General features: G+C 36.7%; 1 protein-coding gene across 2 annotated transcripts; it reads left to right on the top strand.

Annotated features, from left to right (window-relative positions):
• The first annotated feature begins 7974 nt into the window (after positions 1-7974).
• LOC127841107 (growth arrest and DNA damage-inducible protein GADD45 alpha-like) lies at positions 7975-18100 on the top strand. 2 transcript variants are annotated; one of them, XM_052369674.1, is made up of 6 exons: positions 7975-8595; positions 13980-14084; positions 15099-15219; positions 16151-16404; positions 16698-16871; positions 17188-18100. In XM_052369674.1, the coding sequence occupies exons 1-4, from the start codon at positions 8552-8554 to the stop codon at positions 16355-16357; spliced, it is 477 nt and encodes a 158-aa protein (XP_052225634.1). In that variant the 5' UTR covers positions 7975-8551; the 3' UTR covers positions 16358-16404; positions 16698-16871; positions 17188-18100. The 2 variants fall into 2 exon arrangements, with proteins under 2 accessions (XP_052225634.1, XP_052225633.1); XM_052369673.1 differs by lacking the exon at positions 7975-8595 and adding an exon at positions 9953-10078.
• The last annotated feature ends 2363 nt before the right edge of the window (positions 18101-20463 follow it).

Genomic DNA, 20463 nt, shown 5'->3' with positions numbered 1-20463 from the left:
CTCTGCTTGGAGGTGTTGCAATAGGTTTTTGCGCATGAGCAGCAATTAAAATGACCGACATACAGTGAGTTTTTTTAATTATATGTATGCATGTAAAGTGGCGTTGATGTATGTGTTTAAATGTCAAAAAAAGTTTTTCACTAATCTAGTTAACTAATACACTCATCTAGCTTACATTTTAAATATTCGAACGCTATATTTCGCGTTTCCTCATTACTCCAGTCGGTCTATTTTTAACCTAGAAAAAATTGCAAAAGAATTTATTCCGTGTGGGTCGTATTCTCATACGTCTTATTAATTCATAGTGTTTTTTTCAAGTCTCAACTCAATGGGGAAAGTGTTAAAATTCAACGTTGAAAATGGCGAAAATGCGAAGTTTTATTATGTCCCATGTAGTACACCATACGGTTTCTTCCAATAAATTTGACGTCATTAAGTGACGTGAAACAGTTCAATATGGCGGGCAAAGTCAGTTGAAAGTTCTGATCGATGTGGAATCAACTGTGATTTGACGTTATAAAGACAGTAAGTAGAAGTTTTGTTTTTCAAACGATGTGAATTGTAATATTTCAATATAGAGCAATGCTTAATGGTGCCGCTGTTTTAGCATAAATCTAGTTGAAAGAAGATTATAAGAATATCAGAGCCCTCTTAAAAGACATGCATCATCAAGTTATTGAATTGAGGCGTTTATACATCTTTGTAGACTTTTTTTCATATAAAATACACATGGAGAGTTGATATTTACCAAAGGCATCCTAAATACATGAAAAAAACTTTTTTTGACAACTTATAAACCGAGGTCTGCACAATTTTTAAAACTACGGAAGCGTGTTTGTGTCAAAAATCGCAAATTTCGGGGAATATGAGTTCTTAGTTTTTCGCATTTTATGTATATTCTTTGATTTAAACAAGTTCATTAAGTACATGAAATTGCTAAATATTAAATATTATCTATATTAACACCATTTCAGGTCACTGCATCAGTGATATACAGCATGTGAGAAGACCAGCAGATCATGTAGTTTTTGCCATCTTTCTCATTCAGCACGGTATGTTACATTAACTGAACAATCGATTTTATGAAATATTTCATGTATTATAATCAGAAAAAAAGATAAGTTAAAAGTATAATTATACTGCTAGTCCATGATATTTGGATTTTGTCTTTTCACAAGTGGTTATTAACACTATGCCACTCATGCCACCCAGCAGTTTGTACTTATTTACATGTATACTGAAGAATGTTACTATATAAAGAACATATATTTCACGATCGAGTCGGTCACGAAAAATGCAACCAACACTGATTCAAAACGCCGGGCGGCTTTTATTGGAAGTAACACAAATCATTATTTAACGTTATTCTACTTCAGTTACAGTGGTATGTATTACAATTATATTAAAATATATTTATGCAAACATTATTTTTGTTGCAGGACAAGGTATAATGGGTGACCAGGCGAACAGCAGAATATTAAGATCGGACGAGACTTTTGATATTAAGTCTGACTGCTTATTCTGTGCTACTTATGCTAAATCGGACAAAAAGAAAAGGGGTGGGGATGTATGGGATGTCAAAACTTTTGACTTTCAAGAAACTATAATAAAGAAATGTAAAGAAAGAAATGACCTTTGGGGTATATCAGTGCTTGGAAGAATTGAGCACATCATAGATCTGCCTGCTGCTGATGCAGTTTACCACCAGACATGTAATACAAACTTCCGGACTGGAAAAGACATACCTTTGAAATATCGTTCAAATAAAAGACAAAAAACAAGTTCAAAAAGTCCAGGAAGGCCTGTTGATAAGAACCAATTGTTAGCGTTTCAAGAAGTTGTGAAATATGTAGAAAGTTCGGAAGGTAAAGTCATATCAGTGAGTGACCTCGTCCAAAAAATGACTGAACTCTGTGGTGACAAGTCTTACAGTACAAAACATATGAAAAACAAACTGATAGAACACTTTGGTACTGATATTGTTATCGGAGAATTAGATGGTAAAAGTGACATTATAACCTTAAAGATTACAGCTTCATATATCATTCATAATTTTCACAAGAGTCAGAAAAATGAGGCATCAAATGAACGAGAAAATATCTTGTTAACAGCAGCTAAACTTATCAAAAATGACATCCAATCCATGCAGTATGATAAGTCGTTCTACCCAGCATCAGAAAATGTTAAATCAATTGAAGACAACTTAGCATTTTTGCCAAAGAGTTTACTGATATTTTTGAACAACATATTTGTTGAGAAAGATTGTAAGTTGAAAATCGCTGTTGTCGGGCAAGCAATAATGCAAGCTTGTGCCCCTAGAAATGTTATTTGTCCTTTGCAGTTAGCCTTAGGCTTACAAATGCATCACCAGTTTAGTTCGAGGTTCCTTATTGATACTTTGTTTCAGTTAGGCCTATGCTCATCATATGGTGAAGTACAAAAGTTTGAAATCAATGCAGCAGCTTCAAACTCAACATTGTTCAAAATCGGTTATTGGATACATATGTACGACACACCGCTTGGTGAAAGTATTATGGTAGAGTGAACAAATTTTGTCGCGGTAAAGAACACGTGTTAAAAATCGCACCCATTTGTGATTTTAATGTATACAATTATCACAGTGTTAAACTTACGACGTGTGCGTTGAAGAAGGCCTTGTAGCCGCCCTCGAGCAGGTAAATTTCCGGGAAATTGAGGCGAGGATACACGTCCGAGTTAATGGCGCGGTCCTCGCTACGTAAGTGACGGTACCTGCAATTAACGTAGCAATATTTCGTTAGGTACATTACTCTATACGCGCAGTGTTCAAATGTCTATTATATTAAAACTACGTTTCTAAGAATTTACAGAGTTTGAAATTAATTATGTTTCCATAAAATTTCCAGAGAATTATATTATCTGCGTCTCTGAAATGTCGAATATTTTGATGCGTGCGCTTAAGACAAGTGGTGGACTAACACGTGGCCGAGGCATGACTGACAATCAGAGATCGCTATGGGTACTATCCATGCCTGCGTGTTCAGAAATGAACGCAGCAGTACAGGAATTGACAGGAGTATATTATGCCACCAGTGATCAACACAAAGACGTAGGGACAACAAGAAACTCAAAGGACAGTACAGACACTAGAACTATAATCAAGTTTCTGTCAGAGAGAAACCCGTTTGACGAGGCTGTGCAAGATCTAAGAAACATTGAAACCGGTGTATTTGCTGAACTGAACGTAAATATTGACAAAGCAAAGGACGTTGGAAGCAGTGTTTTAAAGGACATGAAAGACAAAAATGTAGATGTGTATACATTTAGAAGAGCAGACCAAGTTGTGAGAATGAATGTCAAGTCCACTCTGAAAGTTGATGATGAACTGATAGAAGTCGATCCACAACTTTTGTTTCAGCGTCTCATAACTGTTGCTGACAGAAACATGCCAAATATGCCAGATATATTCAAGTATGAATTGTGCCAAGTTCCATCGTCTATGTTTGACAAAAGCGGACTTCTAAGAGAGGCTAACAAACCGAATTTATCCGAAGCTATTTGGAATATGGGTGACTGTCAAGCTAACACCTTCCCACAATCACCAACATATGTTTTAGATGGTGGGTCATTGCTGCAACGTGTTCCATGGAAGAAAAACAGTACATTTCAGCAGATATGCCAACAATACCTTCGAAGTATTCAACAACACTATGGCAACAGAGCAAAAGTTGTGTTTGACGGGTATTCCTCCTCACCAAGTCTCAAGGATGTTACACATATGAGGCGAACGAAGGGAAAAATAGGGACAAAGGCATTATTTAACCTTGATACGACGTTCAGGTCAGATAAGGAAAAATTCCTCAACAACACAGAAAACAAGCAGAACTTTCTAACCATCCTGAGCAAATACCTGAGAGACAACAACGTGGATGCAATACAAGCAGTCGATGACGCTGATACGTTGATAGTAAGCACTGCAGTTCAAGAAGCAACATCGCATGAGACGGTCGTTGTCGGTGAAGACACTGACGTGCTTGTATTATTGTGTCACCATGGGGACGATTCAAGTCACAATCTGCTTTATAAATCAGATATAAGGCGAGCAAATAAGGCAAATAAAGTCTGGGATATCAAGAAAACGAAAACTGTACTTGGACCAGAGTTATGCAGCATGCTTCCGTTCATACATGCATACACAGGTTGTGATACGACTTCTAGGATACATGGTATCAGCAAGGAAGCCGTACTAAAGTTGTTCAAAACCAGTTCCGAATTCAGACGGACCATTGCGATATTTAATGAAGAGGAACCAGACGTTAACGAAATAACAACTCGTAGTGAAGAGGCAATGATTCTTCTCAACAACGGTGTTCCTTCTGAAGGGCTCGATATCCTGAGATTCCGGAAGTTCACCCAGAAGGTTTGCACAAGTAAAACATCCGTCCAAGTAGAGACATTACCACCGACCACGGCTGCCTTTCGCTTTCACTCACTGCGCACATACCTACAGACACAGATATGGCGAGGAAACAACAATCTGGATGCAGTAGATTGGGGCTGGGAAATATCCAACAACAAATTGATTCCAGTAAGGACACATCTGCTGCCTGCTCCTGAACATCTACTCAAAGTCATACGCTGTAATTGCCGACAAAGTTGTGACTCAAAACGATGCACGTGTAGAAAACATGGACTCGAATGTTCACAAGGCTGTGGGAACTGTCGAGGAAACTGTTCAAACTCCTCCTCCGTCAATGATGATGACGACCTTGTGTCTGAAACCTGAACGTTTCATATGAACGACCTGTATAGAGAGATAAAAAATTGTGAAAGGATTCAATGCATTTAAGATAATATTTTAAACCATTCAGGTATTTCAATAATTATGCACATCATTTATTTGTATATTTCTGTACTAAATAGCATTCGCACGATATAATTGATGCAATATGTATATAAGCAAAGAAGTATAAATTTAAATAATTATATATTGCATTAAGAATGCAGTTAGTTTAGTGTGTGCATATACATTTATTGTTTCAAATTAGACAACGCCAGATTTGCCAATGAGTGTATTTGATTGTGGATGTTTATTTTCTATGATAAGTATCCAAAATAGAGTATCTGTGGAAAATTTTGAAATATAAAATATACTTTAATCATTCATTTAATAATAATATTATTAAACGACATCAAATCAATATATGATCTTTAATTCCATATTGAACAAATAGAAAATATAAGCTTGTCAAAAATATGGTTTTCGACAATTTATGTACATTTATTTTAATATGCATTTCATATAAAAGGTGTGAAGTATATATTGTCTTCACATTATATTAACCATGAATATATTAAAAGGAATTTAAGTAAAAAATTAGTTGCTTATTTTTACTTAAATTAGATATTCTTGGGCTGCATAAATGTTTCTGGTTGCAATGAATTATCTTCTTAGAAGAATGATCTTGAGTTTACAATGGACCTGTTTGTAAGAAGTGGGTGGGGTAAATTGACCCACGACATACGATAAATATGATCAAAATAAAAAGAGAAGTCAATTTAAGAATCATCACCGGCATCTAGACATGCTTTGTATGTCGTCTATGCTTCAAAAACTATGAAAACTAATACTTACTGGCCAGATGCATTTCATATAAGCAATTTTGTAAATTTCCACTGGTTTCAGCTGAAGTTCTAGGCATGTTGTTTCGTTACAAATTTGAGCACTTTCCGCCAAAGAAAAGTAATTTCTAACCTTGTCATGCAATTCTACGTATATTAAAATACCTAAAAACAAACAAATAAATTCTTTTGCAATTTTTTCTACCTTTAGCCATTTTAAGGCTAGAATGACTGGACTACATTTACATGCAGAATATGCATCGACCGTCAATGTTCTTACATTTCTCAGGCGACCAGTGTCGATTCGGAGTCGACGGGTCATTGATCAGATGGCCGTACACATTCTTTGTCGCTTAATTTAGTACAATCATCACGTATCCATAGAAACCTGATAGTACATAACGACAGGGATAGGTTTTTTTTTAAGTATGCCGTAAGAGTCTATCGCGTTCGCACGCACGTGCTCCATGTGCGAGGCTTGCACTTGTTTTCAATGAAAATGTGCTCGTAATTCGTAATAAACGATTTTTGTATAAAGACTATACAGAAACTATATTGCACCAGGCAAAACATTAAAAAAAATCTTGATGGTTTCAAATGCACAGTATATAAGTAGTGTATCGCAGACTTAAATCTTTTGTTCGTGTTAATGTGTAATGTACCAATTAAAAAATCTCTACCCAACCGTTGTTACTACAAATCCCACATGAACGGTATAACGAAACTAAAAAAATCCCTTATAAAATGTACAGTTTGATGTATAAAGAGGATAAATGTATTCCTTTGCTATCGCAAACTCTTCGAATGGTATGCTAGAAAATTGCTTTATAATCATTGTAGTTGTTAATTTTGATGAAATACGAAACTAGCTCTTTGGAAAAACAAAACCCAAACAGCAAATCGTTAACCGTCAACTCGCAACATAGTAGCTATAAGAACACTTAACAATGGGTGGTGGAAAATAAAAAATAAACTCAGTTATCGTGAGCTGATTCAGGTCCTTATTCAAAACGCAACTAAAAATTTTAACAAATAAATACACGACAATAGGCAAGTACAAAATATACTTATATTTCTTTCCGCATCATTTTACGCGTAGTAGATACCGGAAATATAATTAAACCTAATTGTTATCGAACAAAACTGTTCACGGTTTTACAAAGGTTATTTTGACATTAATAAAACTACAACGGGATTTTACAGTTAACATAGTGAAGACTTGAAAAGATCAAATAACATTAACTAAACTTTTTCTTTATTCGAATACTTTCCCAAAGTAACAGGATACATTTTTGTCCATTTGGAAGACAGTTCTAGTGTGTTTTTTCTTACATCATTGATTGAAAACACGTCTCTGAGACATTATCCCAGCCCCATAAACAACAACAACATAAACAAAGCATCAAAATAAATCAGTCACTCCGAGCAAGCCGAAATGAATACTGTATTTGTGCTCAATTGGTCATTGTCAACTCGGGTACTATTTAAAAGAACATCCGGTACTTTTAAGTATACTACAATGTACCCCGGGTACGGAAAATATACTAAAATGAACCCGTTCAATCCAACGCTTAATTCGTCGTTGTCGGCTTCTTCTTATTTTTCAAATTAATTATTTTTATATTTATGTCAATATTCCGTAAAATAATCTGTATACAATCAAAACTCATATTTAAAAAGAATATTAAGTCAGTTTTTTTTCGAAAGGGATTTTTATTTTGTAATGTTTCGCACATCGGAATTTTGTCGGGAATAATCTTGGGTATAGTCTTATATTTGATTGGTAAAAGTACCCGGGATACGCTACGTCAATTTTCTGTTAAATGGCCTCTATTTTATCGAAACTTATACTCAAAAAGCATGTTGATGCATTTTCTTTAAAGAGAAGTTTGTTTAAGAGAAACAATATCGTTTTTCGGTAATCGGTAGCGCGTTTTACGACATTGGATTTTGGGCGGGAACACACCTCGGGTCTAGTCTTATATCGACCGGGTACGGTTAAGTATATCGACCGTACTCGGGGTAAATGAAATTAAGTATACTTAAGAGTACCCGGGGTACATGTAAAAACATGTAAGTAGTACACGAGCCGACAATGACCAATCGAGCACTAGTATGCCATAACATAAAAAAATCATCACATGCCAAACCCTGTTTCCCATGTAATATAACCATTACGAATATTTTTATTTTACACATGTGTAATATACTTGTTAAGCGTGTTCATTGGCTTAGTTTTCGTTCGATTGACCAATCGCATTTTGTTATTTTTGTTAAAATGACGTTTCAACGTCAAATGACGTCACGAAATATAAACAACATTCGGGATGTATCATTATGTTTGTGTTAATATTTATTTGATTTGCTCATTCAAAAGCATGTGATAAAAAAGATCTGACACTCGTTGTCATTTCATACCATATTTTATTAAGCTCGTCCAGGAAATGATATGATATGACAACTCGTGCCAGATCCTATAGCCTACATAGCTCTATAAATAATAAATACATATTTAACTGTGTGGTAATGATTCTACTATATAAACATCATTTCGACAATTCCGAAATTTAAACAGATCTGAGACGCATTTTCTTTAAAACAGTTGGAAACAAAAACAACCAGTACTTATGTCATCTTTGCAGACGTGACCGAATTTATTCTGTAGACGGCACGGACCGATACAAAGAAAACAACAAAGAACTTTAAATCATGTATCGATAGACTACAACGAACTGAGCGACCGAACCGGAGATGAAATCGACCAATCAGAAAACAGCCACGATGAAAACTCCTCCGTATCGAATATACTCGTTGTCTCGAAGCGAGCATGGTTAAATTTAGTACGACTGCCGAAGTAGACGCACATGTGTTTAGAGCGATAGAGCGAATCTAGTTGGGAACGAAGTGAACAAAGAGAACAAATAAAATTTTGTAATTGTGTGGATTTATAATGACATATACAGAAAATCAACAACATATGGAGCAAGCAAATACGTAAGTGTAATTCATGTTTTTCAGATATTTTGCATCTGTTTGCGTTCTGCAGTTTTCTTTGCGTAACTAATGCCATCAGCTGATTCAGGTCATGTGCTCAAAAGGTATCTGGGTCATATCGTTAAATGTTATTTTCTTTGTTTCTACCTTACTTCACTTGCTCTCGATGAATGATCGAAACTTACATGATTAAAGACGAATAGATTGCACTGAGTGCATTGGGTTAATAATTGATTTCTTAGGAGGATTATGTGGCGCATATGTTAACAGTTGCATCAGCATTGTGCATGCAGCATGGATACCATATTTCAATTTGGACAGCGTGGCAGCTTTTCCAAAACGTCGATAGTCAATATGCATGCAGCTGCATAAGTAATGGAACTGTTAAGACTGTTTGTTGAGGATATTGCCCGATGTTGTCATGGGTGTATTGAATGTTAGTTTATTATACCTTGCTCGGAAGTCATCGAACCTCTCGGGTCTCCAGGTGTCGTTGACATCAGCAATTTCGATAGTCAGGGACATTATTGTTATATCTTGGGGGCTTATGAGTTACGCAAACTAATTATTCTGTGAAATATTGTATATTTGTATTATAACCATGGCTTATCACAATCTTAGGGTATGGTCATATATTCACGTTAACATAATTACTTCGTTTGTATTCGAACCAATGATATTGGTGACTCGGTGTATTATCTGTTTGGTCATAAAGTTTTGTTATCATTTGCATAATCATCATCAGCAGCAGCAATAGAAGCATCAGCAGCACTGATGTTTAAAATTGTACAGCATCATCTAAAACACTTGTATAACATTTTGTATACAAGTTATCAAAAAAAAATACAGTATGTTTTTTAAACCATTTTGCAAACGTTGATTGAAAAACAAGTTGGAAAAAAAACTGATATCGTCATCGCTTGCATTCAACAGATGGCGGATTGAACTCAGTAGGCGTGAATATTGACTGCAGAACAGCTATTGTTTTCTTATAGCGTGGCCAAAATTAATCTTACTGAGCTATGAACCATATGGTAGCAGTGTGGGTTTTGCAAGCCGTGGCATGCAACAGTCTAATGTAATCATTGTCTGAATTTTATTGTAGGTTATCTGGTAGATATTTTACCATGTCGCATTATTTAAACATATTACCGTATGTTGACACATAACTTGATTCGTATTAATTTCCTTGAACACTATACAATTTGCACGCGTTACAGGTAGTAAATTATCCAACATACGCCGTAAATAAGGGTCGCTTTTATCGTCTGCGTACAAGCTAGTAACATCTGCAGATATCGCCACGTGCGCGCACGAGTTGTCCTTGTAAAACATACAGGTAGGCGTAATCCTTGTTAAATAGCATGCGTTGCGTCTGCCTTTCGACGAATAATCATGCCGAAACTTGCTCTGATCATGATGAAAGTAGTTTTCCGAACAAAGCAACCTGTCGGCGGGATGGACTGATTAAGCTCACGCTTGAGTGAGTACGGTAGTTCTTTATTTTTTTGTCTGACTGGGTTAGTAATACTGCGTATGTTGATCGCTTTGTAGACATCGTTTCCTGATTTAAATTACTCATTTAAAAGAATGAAGTGTGTCTTTGTGGTCGATCTACAAAGGAGTAAAATACGACAACCAAATGTTCGCATATTCTGCTGAGGTCATGTCGCCTGCACGAGTGTTAAAAAGGGCACGCAGTATAATTATTATGTACGAAAAGTTTAATGGATGATGAATACGAATGATGCAAGCCTGGTCGACCGTTCGTGCTTTTAACCATTTATGCCTAGCGTCTAGAAAAAAGGCCTTGGCAAACAGCGTAGACCCAGATGAGACGCCGCATGATGCGGTGTCTCATCAGGGTCTGCGCTGTTTGATTAAAGGAATTTCGAGGTCTAAATATAGAAATGAATATACTAGACATCCCTAATTTTGGAAATAAATTGATCCAGTTTAGAAGGATGGGCGAGTCCACTAGGCTTAAATGGGTTAAGGGAGGTAATATATATGAGACGCACGGTTATGCAATTTAGACGAACGATAAAAAGTGAAGCTTCGAGACACTTCGCCCTAACAATCAAGTTAATAAGAAGTAAACATGTAGGACACGTAGGCGAAAACTGTTGTTTTGTTGCGTTATATATTTAAAAGATAAAACTATTTATACAAATATAAGTCTCCGAGTTAATATATCTTAAATAAAGATTGACATTACGAGACATCAGTTAGAACGCACCAGTGGGTACATAATTAAAATTGCGTGAAACTGTTGGAATTGCTAGTGAATATCTATTGCATATATGTTTAACTGTATGAGTTGTGTATGTGTGTATATAATTCGAATTCTCTCGAAAGTTCTCTTATAATATACTCGTAGCTGTTAACTCTGTATACATTTACACCGTTCTCCAACCATTGACACATCGGCACTCTTTATCGTACGTCCACGTATCGTACGCCAAAGGTGTGAACATGATTCCAAGAACTCTTCCTACATGATCTACTCATTGATCTTATCTCCATTTGGCGACCTTCGCCGTTATATGAATAGTTATTTTTTCACTATGACTCAAGGTGAGACGATGCGAATGAATGAATATTGTCTGGAGCGCGGTTCTTGTATATGAAGCTATGTCTGGTCTGGAATGCAACGGAAAACGTGATGTGAAGTCTGTTCTGGGACATTTCTCGGTGGTTCATTAATGCTTTTACACAATACAGAGACAGTCGTTGGCTTTCAATGTGCCAGATAAGCTCATTCTATGAAAAAATACATCAACGCGCTGTATTAAAGCGGGTATATACGATTTTTATATGTGCTGAATTGTAAAATATTGATACAAATATGTTATAATAACACACACTATGCAAGAAAAATGATACATTTAAGACGAATTTCATAAAATACAGCAAATACAAATTAGCGCCCCGAGCCGATTGTGACGAAGATAATTCGTAATTATTTTCCTACAATAACCGACGCATTCGTCTTTTTTGTAAGTGTTCATGTGTCGTATGAATCGATATCGCTGCAGAAATTTCAAATGAACCGTTAAACTAAATTTAGATTCACATCGTACATGCATGATATATATGCTGGCGAATTCGGCTGTACAGCCTTTTTCGATTTCAGAATTAAATATCTGGCTTATTTAGCATTTTTCGACACATGTTCTTCTTAACTTTTATTTTAGTTTATATTGAAATATATGTATAATAAGTTTTTTACACATTTTATATTTATTACTAAATATTTGACAAGATCGTATATACCCGCTTTAAACTTGCGCCACCTGTTAAATGATGCATGTGTGCAAAATAATGGAGATGTGATTGTATTATAATATAATATCTTGAGGTGAGCTTAACCATTTATGCCTAGTGGACTCTCCCATCCTTCTAAATTGAATCAATTTATTTCCAAAAATTAGGGGTGTCTAGTATATTTATTCTATATTTAGAATATTATTTACAGAAATTCCTTTAAGAAAACAGCGCAGACCCTGATGAGACGCCGCATGATGCGGCGTCTCATCAGGATCTACGCTGTTTGCCTAGGCCAATTTTCTAGACGCTAGGCATAAATGGGTTAAGGTTGCAAACCCAGCGTAGGCAGATGTATGTTGATGTTAAACACTCCCAATGTAATGGTTGTTAACAAAGTGTCATAATTCTTAATACGATATCCAATAAAATCCGAATGTGAAATCATATTTGGTTTGCGTAGGTTTTAACCACATACTGAACGATGGAATCAATTCAAAATGCAAAGTCTATTAATGTGCAAACAGGATATATTTAGCGTTAAGTGTTACATTTGACTTAAATGCGCGGGACTGCTATTTTGGTGCAAATAATAAAACAGTATATATGAGTCGTGTTCTTAGAAAACTGGGCATAATGTATGTGCGTAAAGTGTCGTCCCAGAATAGCCTGTGCAGTCCGCACAGGCTAACCAGGGACGAAACTTTCCGCTTTTATGACATTTTTTCGTTTAAATGAAGTCTCTTCTTAGCAAAAATCCAATGTAGGCGGAAAGTGTCGTCCCTGATTAGCCTGTGCGGACTGCTTTCTCAGAACACGTCTCATATCAAGATCTGTATACAGATAGAGAAACTCGTATAATTATTTCAATATCCGGAACAAAGATGCATCGTGGCATTTTGCCGGCAGTTTTAATAGTGCTTTCCGGTTGTATTCGCCTTCGCATTGTATTTCGTTAACAGCGGCAACACAATGCGAAAGTGTTCCTTGCTAACAAAATAACCGAACATACTTTATTGGTCGTTTCCGCTGAAAAATACCGCACCAAACTTCCAAGAAGTAAGGGGATTTTTTACTCCTACACCGGGTGATTTCCTGGTAAACTTTCCGTTACTAAAATGAAAAGCATGTAACAAATTTGAAAACCTATCGCGCGTGAATTCGATCGAGATACGAGCAGGCGGAAAATAACTATTAATAATCATTTTACGAGCCGCATTTCTGATTTGTTGCGCATTAGTGTAAAGCACATTGAATGAAGTGATGTGAAATAAGTCATTGCTTCGGAATATACAATACTTACTAACTACAGTAGTCCAGAAAAAACAGTATGAATAGTAGAGTCAAGAAGTAATTCAAATCCGATTCGCGAATAATATACTGTGAAAAAGGTGTGTTTACTTAAACTACTGGATTTAAGGCATCTTCAAAAAAATGTAAGAGTAATTTTATTTAACATATAAAGGCTTTGGTCTTGTTCACGCTTGGATTGCGTCCTTCGTTACCTTCGAGAAATTCGTCGGTGGACTTTAAAACTATGTTTTCCTTTCATTATGAGATAACAAAACGTGTTTATGTAAATGGAAGTTACGTAGTACATGTAAACATTTGGTGTTACATAATGACAATAACATGCGTATGTACTTAACGTTTTGTTTTTCGGCGATTTTGATTTTTGTGACATTTTACTAATATTTTGCTTTTAGCATGTCATGCAACAGGGCTAAGCAAAACAAGTTTGGCCTTTTGCAAATATTGAGCTCCTTTTTGTATTCGCAACACATATTGTCTTCCAGATTTTTCCAGTGAAAATTAACACATGCCACGGTTTTAGAACATTGCGACGGTTTGAGAACATTTGCCACAATGAAAGGTCATTGTAGCAATAATGTGAACAACTCGAGGGAATGTCCACCAGTTTGAGAAAGTTTGTAAAAACGCTCATTATTGGCATATACATTAAACATGTGAAGAGGTTCTTGTAATAATGGCAACATCATTTGATGTTTGAACATTTCTGGAATGTTCCAACTCAAGTGCGACTCGTTGCGGATCCGTCATATAATAACGCTTACATTACGAGGGTCGTTGCAAAAAGCGTCGTTGTATATTTTCAGGAAAGTGACAACTATAGGAAAAGCCGTGAAAATGAGCCTTATGCAAGCTATGGAGCAGGACCGGATCATCTCCGGGATCTTCCGCTGCGTCGACATACTCGAGAGGTGAGTTTGTTTAAAGCAGACATATACGCCACGCTGCGGAAAACGGGGCCTAAGTGCCTATCACTTGTGCGTATAGTGTATTCCAAGACATGCTTGAGCAGTTCACAGGTTCTTTCCCATTGTCGAACAGGAATGTCTTAAGAGGAAAAGATGTTGACGAATCTCACATACATTTACTGCACTGCACTGTTTATGCATGTTAATCCGATATGCGGTATAAAACGCCATTTATCGACGCGCAGTTGGATGGAATGCAAACATAAATTGGACCACTACAAACTATTGACTTATTTATCTCTTTGGAGAGAGACGTGATGTAAACATTGGTTGATTCACCTATACGCCCTTGTTTCAAGGGCAATGTCAAGGTGTCACGAGACTGAAGTATTGCGCAATACTTGAGTAGTTGCTGTTGATAATTTTTCTATATTTTGCATAAAGTAGGTGATTTCTTTAACATTTCATTGCATTACACTTGTTTAAAGGAAATTAATGATGGTTTGACTTTTGACGTTTCATCACGAAGAGGTGTCGAGATACTATTTTAGTGGTGTTCTGAGAAAACTGGGTTTAATGCATGTGCGTAAAGTGTCGTCCCAGATTAGCCTGTGCAGTCCGCACAGGTTAATCAGGGACGACACTTTCCACCTAAATTGGATTTTTGCTAAGAAGAGACTTCATTTAAACAAAAAATGTCATAAAAGCGGAAAGTGTCGTCCCTGATTAGCCTGTGCGGAGTGCACAGGCTAATCTGGGACGACACTTTACGCACAAGCATTTAGCCAAGTCTTCTTAGAACGCGGCTCCTATTTAAATCTACGCCACACAAAGTCTTTCAACGTGAGACATGTAGTTTCAACTGCACGTCCTGAAGATTACGCCATGTTTCAGTTAATGTGCAAGATACAAGTTGATTATCAGACTCACAGATCAATGAAAGATCAAATGTGTTTAAAGTTTTAAAAGATATAAGAACGGAAATCCTGCAACTTTCGTTTTGTTTGCTTGTTTCAGGGACGCTGACAGCGTGATGGTTTGCATACTTCCGGTTGGAAAAGGCAAGGACGCCTCCTTGCGGATTCAGCACACACTGATCGAGGCTTTTTGCAGAGAAAATGATGTTCGTTGTTTAAAGGTGCTGATATAATTCATTATTAATACTCTCGACGCGTTGTATTATGAGTTTTAAATAGGTAAAATGCTACATGGTAGGCTGTCAAATTAAGTACGCTCTGTTATATCGAAATGCTGTCAAATTGTAAGTACGCTCTGTTATATCGAAACTTGATCCAAGTTGATTTAAGCATTATAGAGACAATAGGTAAATACACGTACTTAAACTTTTCCGTTTTCTTTCCTTGTGACAAACGATTTATCCCCTGTTACATGTTTATTACGTTTCGAAACGGATGCAATATCAAAATTCCCATTCATTCAATATGCAAAAAGCTGTCCTTTCAAAGTTTTATTGGTCAAAAAACGAACCAACATTATTGAAGATGTTCATAGTAATTATGTTAGCTAAAAATAAATATCCTTTTGCAAAAGTACACTAGGTCACAGATTCGACCCAGAGTGATATAGACCTTTGTACGTAATTGCTACATGCGACAGGCGTATATCAATCACCGATAAATAAATACTGTAGTACATTCATGCGAACAACCGTTACGTTTTTGTTATTTGGTAACAGTTGTATTTATGTTTCCCGCACTAATGAATTTTTAGAGCAATTTAATGAGTTGTTTGTGGGACATTACGGCTACACTGTTATCGCATTCTGTTTAATTTTAAAGAGCTCTACTAAATCGAATCAGTATCGAAAAACATATTGAGTTGTTTTATTGATCCAATGTTATACATTTTCTGTCTGTAACAACATACACATCACAACATTGTATGGGATTAAACACATGTAACTGTTGGTGCCTTTATCTCATTTGAAGCTAATGTATTGCATGTATGCGAAAATAATACATAAAATAAAAATAAATAAGCTTTTTTTATTTTTGTGGAAAAAACTTGGCGCCTTCGTCAATTAACATTTACCACCCGCTCTTCTTCAGGTTGACTGCCCCACCAAAATTTCAACGATTTTCACGTCTGCTGCGAGCAAGGACCAAAAAGACCGCGCACAATCGGCCGACTTCAGTTGTCTACTGGTGATGCACGCGCGGTCACCTAGCAACGACGACCAGTTTGTCAGCGACTACTGCGAGAACTTCATGCTTGGCGGAATCGTTCCGCATGGCTGCGTCGAGATACCGATTTGAGCCGTGATGTCACTTCCTTTCTTGCGCAAGGATATGACTTATTCTCAGTAAGTTTATAATTTCTTAAGAAAGCTTTGATATTTCATTAGATTAAATAAAGACCAAACACTTAACACATTAAACCAAAAAATTTAAAACACATGAACTTAATCTTAAAAATCCCTTAAACGAATCACAAACCATTTGTTCAATAACTTGCAAATAGCGAACTCTCATTCGGTTGAGTTGATGTGTTTCAGACCAGAACATTAAATCACATTTACGTTCATATGAGCTATTTCGTCTTAAAAGTATAGAGACACGGATTGTAATATACACTGTCTTGTGGATTTATTTTCAGGCCCGAGAATTCGCTAGAACACCAGTTACATCACTTGATGATCAGGTTATTCTAGTGCGGAATTCTGTGGAGAAGTAACACTTGGAAGAGTTCCAGGTTGTACGCAGACGTTCCAACGACAACGAAGGCAATGTCAGAGACTGGAGCAATTTTGGGAGAACAATCTTTTTGCGGGTACGTTGTCCTCACTTGAACGGATCGTGCAATTTTGTTTATTTCTATTTTAGGACGTTTCAAGTACATAATAGTAAATTCGAGTACATAGTTAAACAATTAAAGACTGAAGTCGATATTATATCACGTTTTTAATTTTTCCCTCTATTGTCCCCTTGCATGTTTTAACAAATATCCCAACAGTATTAAATCATAAATTTTATATTCTACCATAGTATTTTTTACAAACTTTATTTACGAGTGTAATAGTGTTCATTATTCTTAACATTTAAGTTACTGTTACAAACTGTAAAGTTGGTATTTTGTCTTCTTTCAGACTGACCTTCAAATGCCGGGCAACATCTTGTGGAACTTAGCGCTGGGGCCGTGATATTTGAAACCCTGTCTTGTCTACAGTGGACGCGCAAAACATAGTTTTCCAGCGCGGAAATTAAATCGTCCAGTAAAGGAATTGTCTAATGAAAAAAAACTGTTTAAAAAAAACTGTTTTGCCTTGATGACGATTCTTGACAAACATTGACGGAAATGTACGAACACTGACGAAAATGTTCTTATAAGTTCGGAGCCTTCCAATAGATGGATAGTTTCCGAAAAGACCTCTAAGATCTTCGTATGAACGGGTGGTTGATGAACTTTGAAATCAGTAATCGGGATTTGCGGTACAAATGCGGAACACTCCGAACGTTCCGGAACAAAATAACGGAAACTGCCGATCACGGAAGCGTACAATATGACCTCGGAATATGATATTCTGAGTTCGATATTATCGGTCGCATACTGCTCGAAAATAGTGACATTTGTATGGGATAAACTTGTTATTGAGAATGGCATTGACATTTCCCGCATGCTATTATACAGTATTACTTGATTGAAGGAATACCCTTTTGATGACTTTTTGGGGGAAAATGTTCTAATATGTTCATAAGCTTTGCTAATGCAAAGGTCATTGGAACGCTATGACATTACATATTGTTTTGTTATTTTATGCGTGTTTTTAACCTACCAATGATTGAATGAAAAAACATTCCGCTTCTGTTGTATTTTTCTCAGTAATTCTTAAACGGACTGTTTTTGCACATGTAAATGATGTTGTATATTAGTACCAGTTAAGTTTATTTATGTTTTGCTTATCATCAATATTTGCACATGAACCCCATATACTTGGGTGTTTAGTCTAATTAATTGAATTCTGACTGTTCGATATAACAATAAAGCTATAGTGACTTTGATTGTGCTTCTTGATTTACTTTATACACTTTCAAATAGTGTACATCAGTTCGCAGAAAACAAAACAACAATACAATACATACTTTAACAGATTTTAGCGATTCTTTGTTATCTACGGAATGCAGAAAAAAACACTAGAGAATATTCGTTTTTAGTTAAGCATTATCCATTTGATTATAAATAAGTTTGCACGTAAAACAATAATTACTATCTAATCAAAAGTCTTATTCTAAGTATCGATAAAACGTTCGAAAATCCAGAGAATGACATAATAATGTATTTTGTAAACCAGTTATGAAAACAAAATGTATGAAACTTTGGTATAATTTTGCCTTTTCATTATTCAATATTTTGAATAGATCTTGTGGGCGAATACTTCTACAACTAACATTACAAACAAACCGATGAGCCCGGACAGCTTAATTTCAATTTATTGCACATTAAACGCGTCTACAGAACTTTTGTTCGGATTATGTAATCATTCGTGCGACCATTGTCTCCCAACCTCTTGATTCAAGTCTTACAGTTGTCAGTTTCTGGCATACGCATGCGCACTTAATACTGAGCCGCGTTCTGAGAAAACTGGGCTTAATGCATGTGCGTAAAGTGTCGTCCCAGATTAGCCTGTGCAGTCCGCACAGGCTAATCAGGGACGACACTTTCCGCTTTTATGGTATTTTTAGTTTCAAGAATGTTCCTTACCGAAAATCAAGTTAAGGCGGAAAGTGTCGTCCCTGATAAGCCTGTGCGGACTGCACAGGCTAATATGGGATGACACTTCACGCACATGCATTAAGCCCAGTTTTCTCATAACAAGGCTCAACTGATAAGCCATTAATGACAGGAAGTGTGAGGTGGCTTACTGACTGCCTCGATTTGACTGACATAGTGTTGAAAATGGCGAATAAACTAACTAAACTAGAAATGGCGCGGCAGAGGCCGACGCGTATCCCCACGCCGCATGTTTGACCCAGGGGCGCCCCAGGGTTGGTAATGGGGCCATACATAGTTGAGATTGACCGTATTGTCATAAGAGAAGTTCAGTATATATTAGAAGTGAATCGGTGTATAAATGAAGAAGTTATAGTAAAAGACAATTTTGGGTGGGTGTGGCCTATGTGGGCGGGGCGCCCCAGGTTTGGTAATGGGGCCATGCATAGTTGAAATTGACCGTATTGTTATAAGAGAAGTTCAGTATCAATTAGAAGTGAATCGGTGTAGAAATGAAGAAGTTATAGTAAAAGGCAATTTGGGGTGGGTGTGGCCTATGTGGGCTGGGCGCCCCAGGGTTGGTAATGGGGCCATGCATAGTTGAGATTAACCGTATTGTCATAAGAGAAGTTCAGTATCAATTAGAAGTGAATCGGTGTAGAAATGAAATTCTAGTAAAAGGCAATTTTGGGTGGGTGTGGCCTATGTGGGCGGGGCGCCCCAGGGTTGGTAATGGGGCCATGCATAGTTGAGATTGACCGTATTGTCATAAGAGAAGTTCAGTATCAATTTGAAGAGAATCGGTGTAGAAATGAAGAAATTCTAGTAAAAGGCAATTTTGGGTGGGTGTGGTCTATGTGGGCGGGGCGCCCCAGGGTTGGTTATGGGGACATGCATAGTTGAGATTGACCGTATTGTGATAACAGAGGTTCAGTATCAATTTGAAGTGAATCGGTGTAAAAATGAAGAAATTATAGTAAAAGGCAATTTTGGGTTGGCGTGGTCTATGTGGGCGGGACGCCCCAGGTTTGGTAATGGGGCCATGCATAGTTGAGATTGACCGTATTGTCATAAGAGATGTTCAGTATCAATTTGAAGTAAATCGGTGTAGAAATGAAGAAGTTAATGTAAAATAATATAAAAAAATGAGTGAAAATCTCTGAGCCGGCCCCACCCCAACCCCCATAACTTTTGACCCAGGGGTCAGATCAACATTCCAAACAGTGCAGGGTCGCACATATGCTCATAGCTACCATGTGTGTAAGTTTCAAGGTTCTATTGCTCATAGTGTAGAAGGAGACATAGGCCAGGACAGACGGACGGACAGACGGCGGGGATAACCACAATATCCCCACGCTTTTCAAAAAGCGTGGGGATAACAAGCGTAGCTGCACATTAAATACGGCATAACTCACTTGGAGAACATGTTTACATAAATAGCTTAGATAAACTTGCCTTGTTTGCTCGTTTTATAAACAAGAAATGTACTTCTTGCGGCTAAAGTACATTTCCTTCTTAACATAACGACTGCTGGCATGTTTCAATTGTTAACTGCTATTTCTACAAATAACGCAATTAATAATAAACGACAGTTACACACGTGGATTTTTCGAAGCGATAAAAAGAAACAAAACTTATGAATACGTTTTAATTT

Source organism: Dreissena polymorpha, chromosome 8, assembly GCF_020536995.1.
Source record: "Dreissena polymorpha isolate Duluth1 chromosome 8, UMN_Dpol_1.0, whole genome shotgun sequence".
NCBI classification, from domain to species: Eukaryota; Metazoa; Mollusca; class Bivalvia; order Myida; family Dreissenidae; genus Dreissena; species Dreissena polymorpha.
This window is presented reverse-complemented; position numbering and strand designations above follow the sequence as displayed.

Bases quoted from the DNA above. Each gene is read 5' to 3' on its own strand.
- LOC127841107 (XM_052369673.1), top strand. From the start codon at position 9,960: ATGCGTTGCGTCTGCCTTTCGACGAATAATCATGCCGAAACTTGCTCT. The intron at 10,079-13,979 runs GTGAGTACGGTA...GTATATTTTCAG, and splicing joins CTGATTAAGCTCACGCTTGA to GAAAGTGACAACTATAGGAA. The intron at 15,220-16,150 runs GTGCTGATATAA...GCTCTTCTTCAG, and splicing joins ATGATGTTCGTTGTTTAAAG to GTTGACTGCCCCACCAAAAT.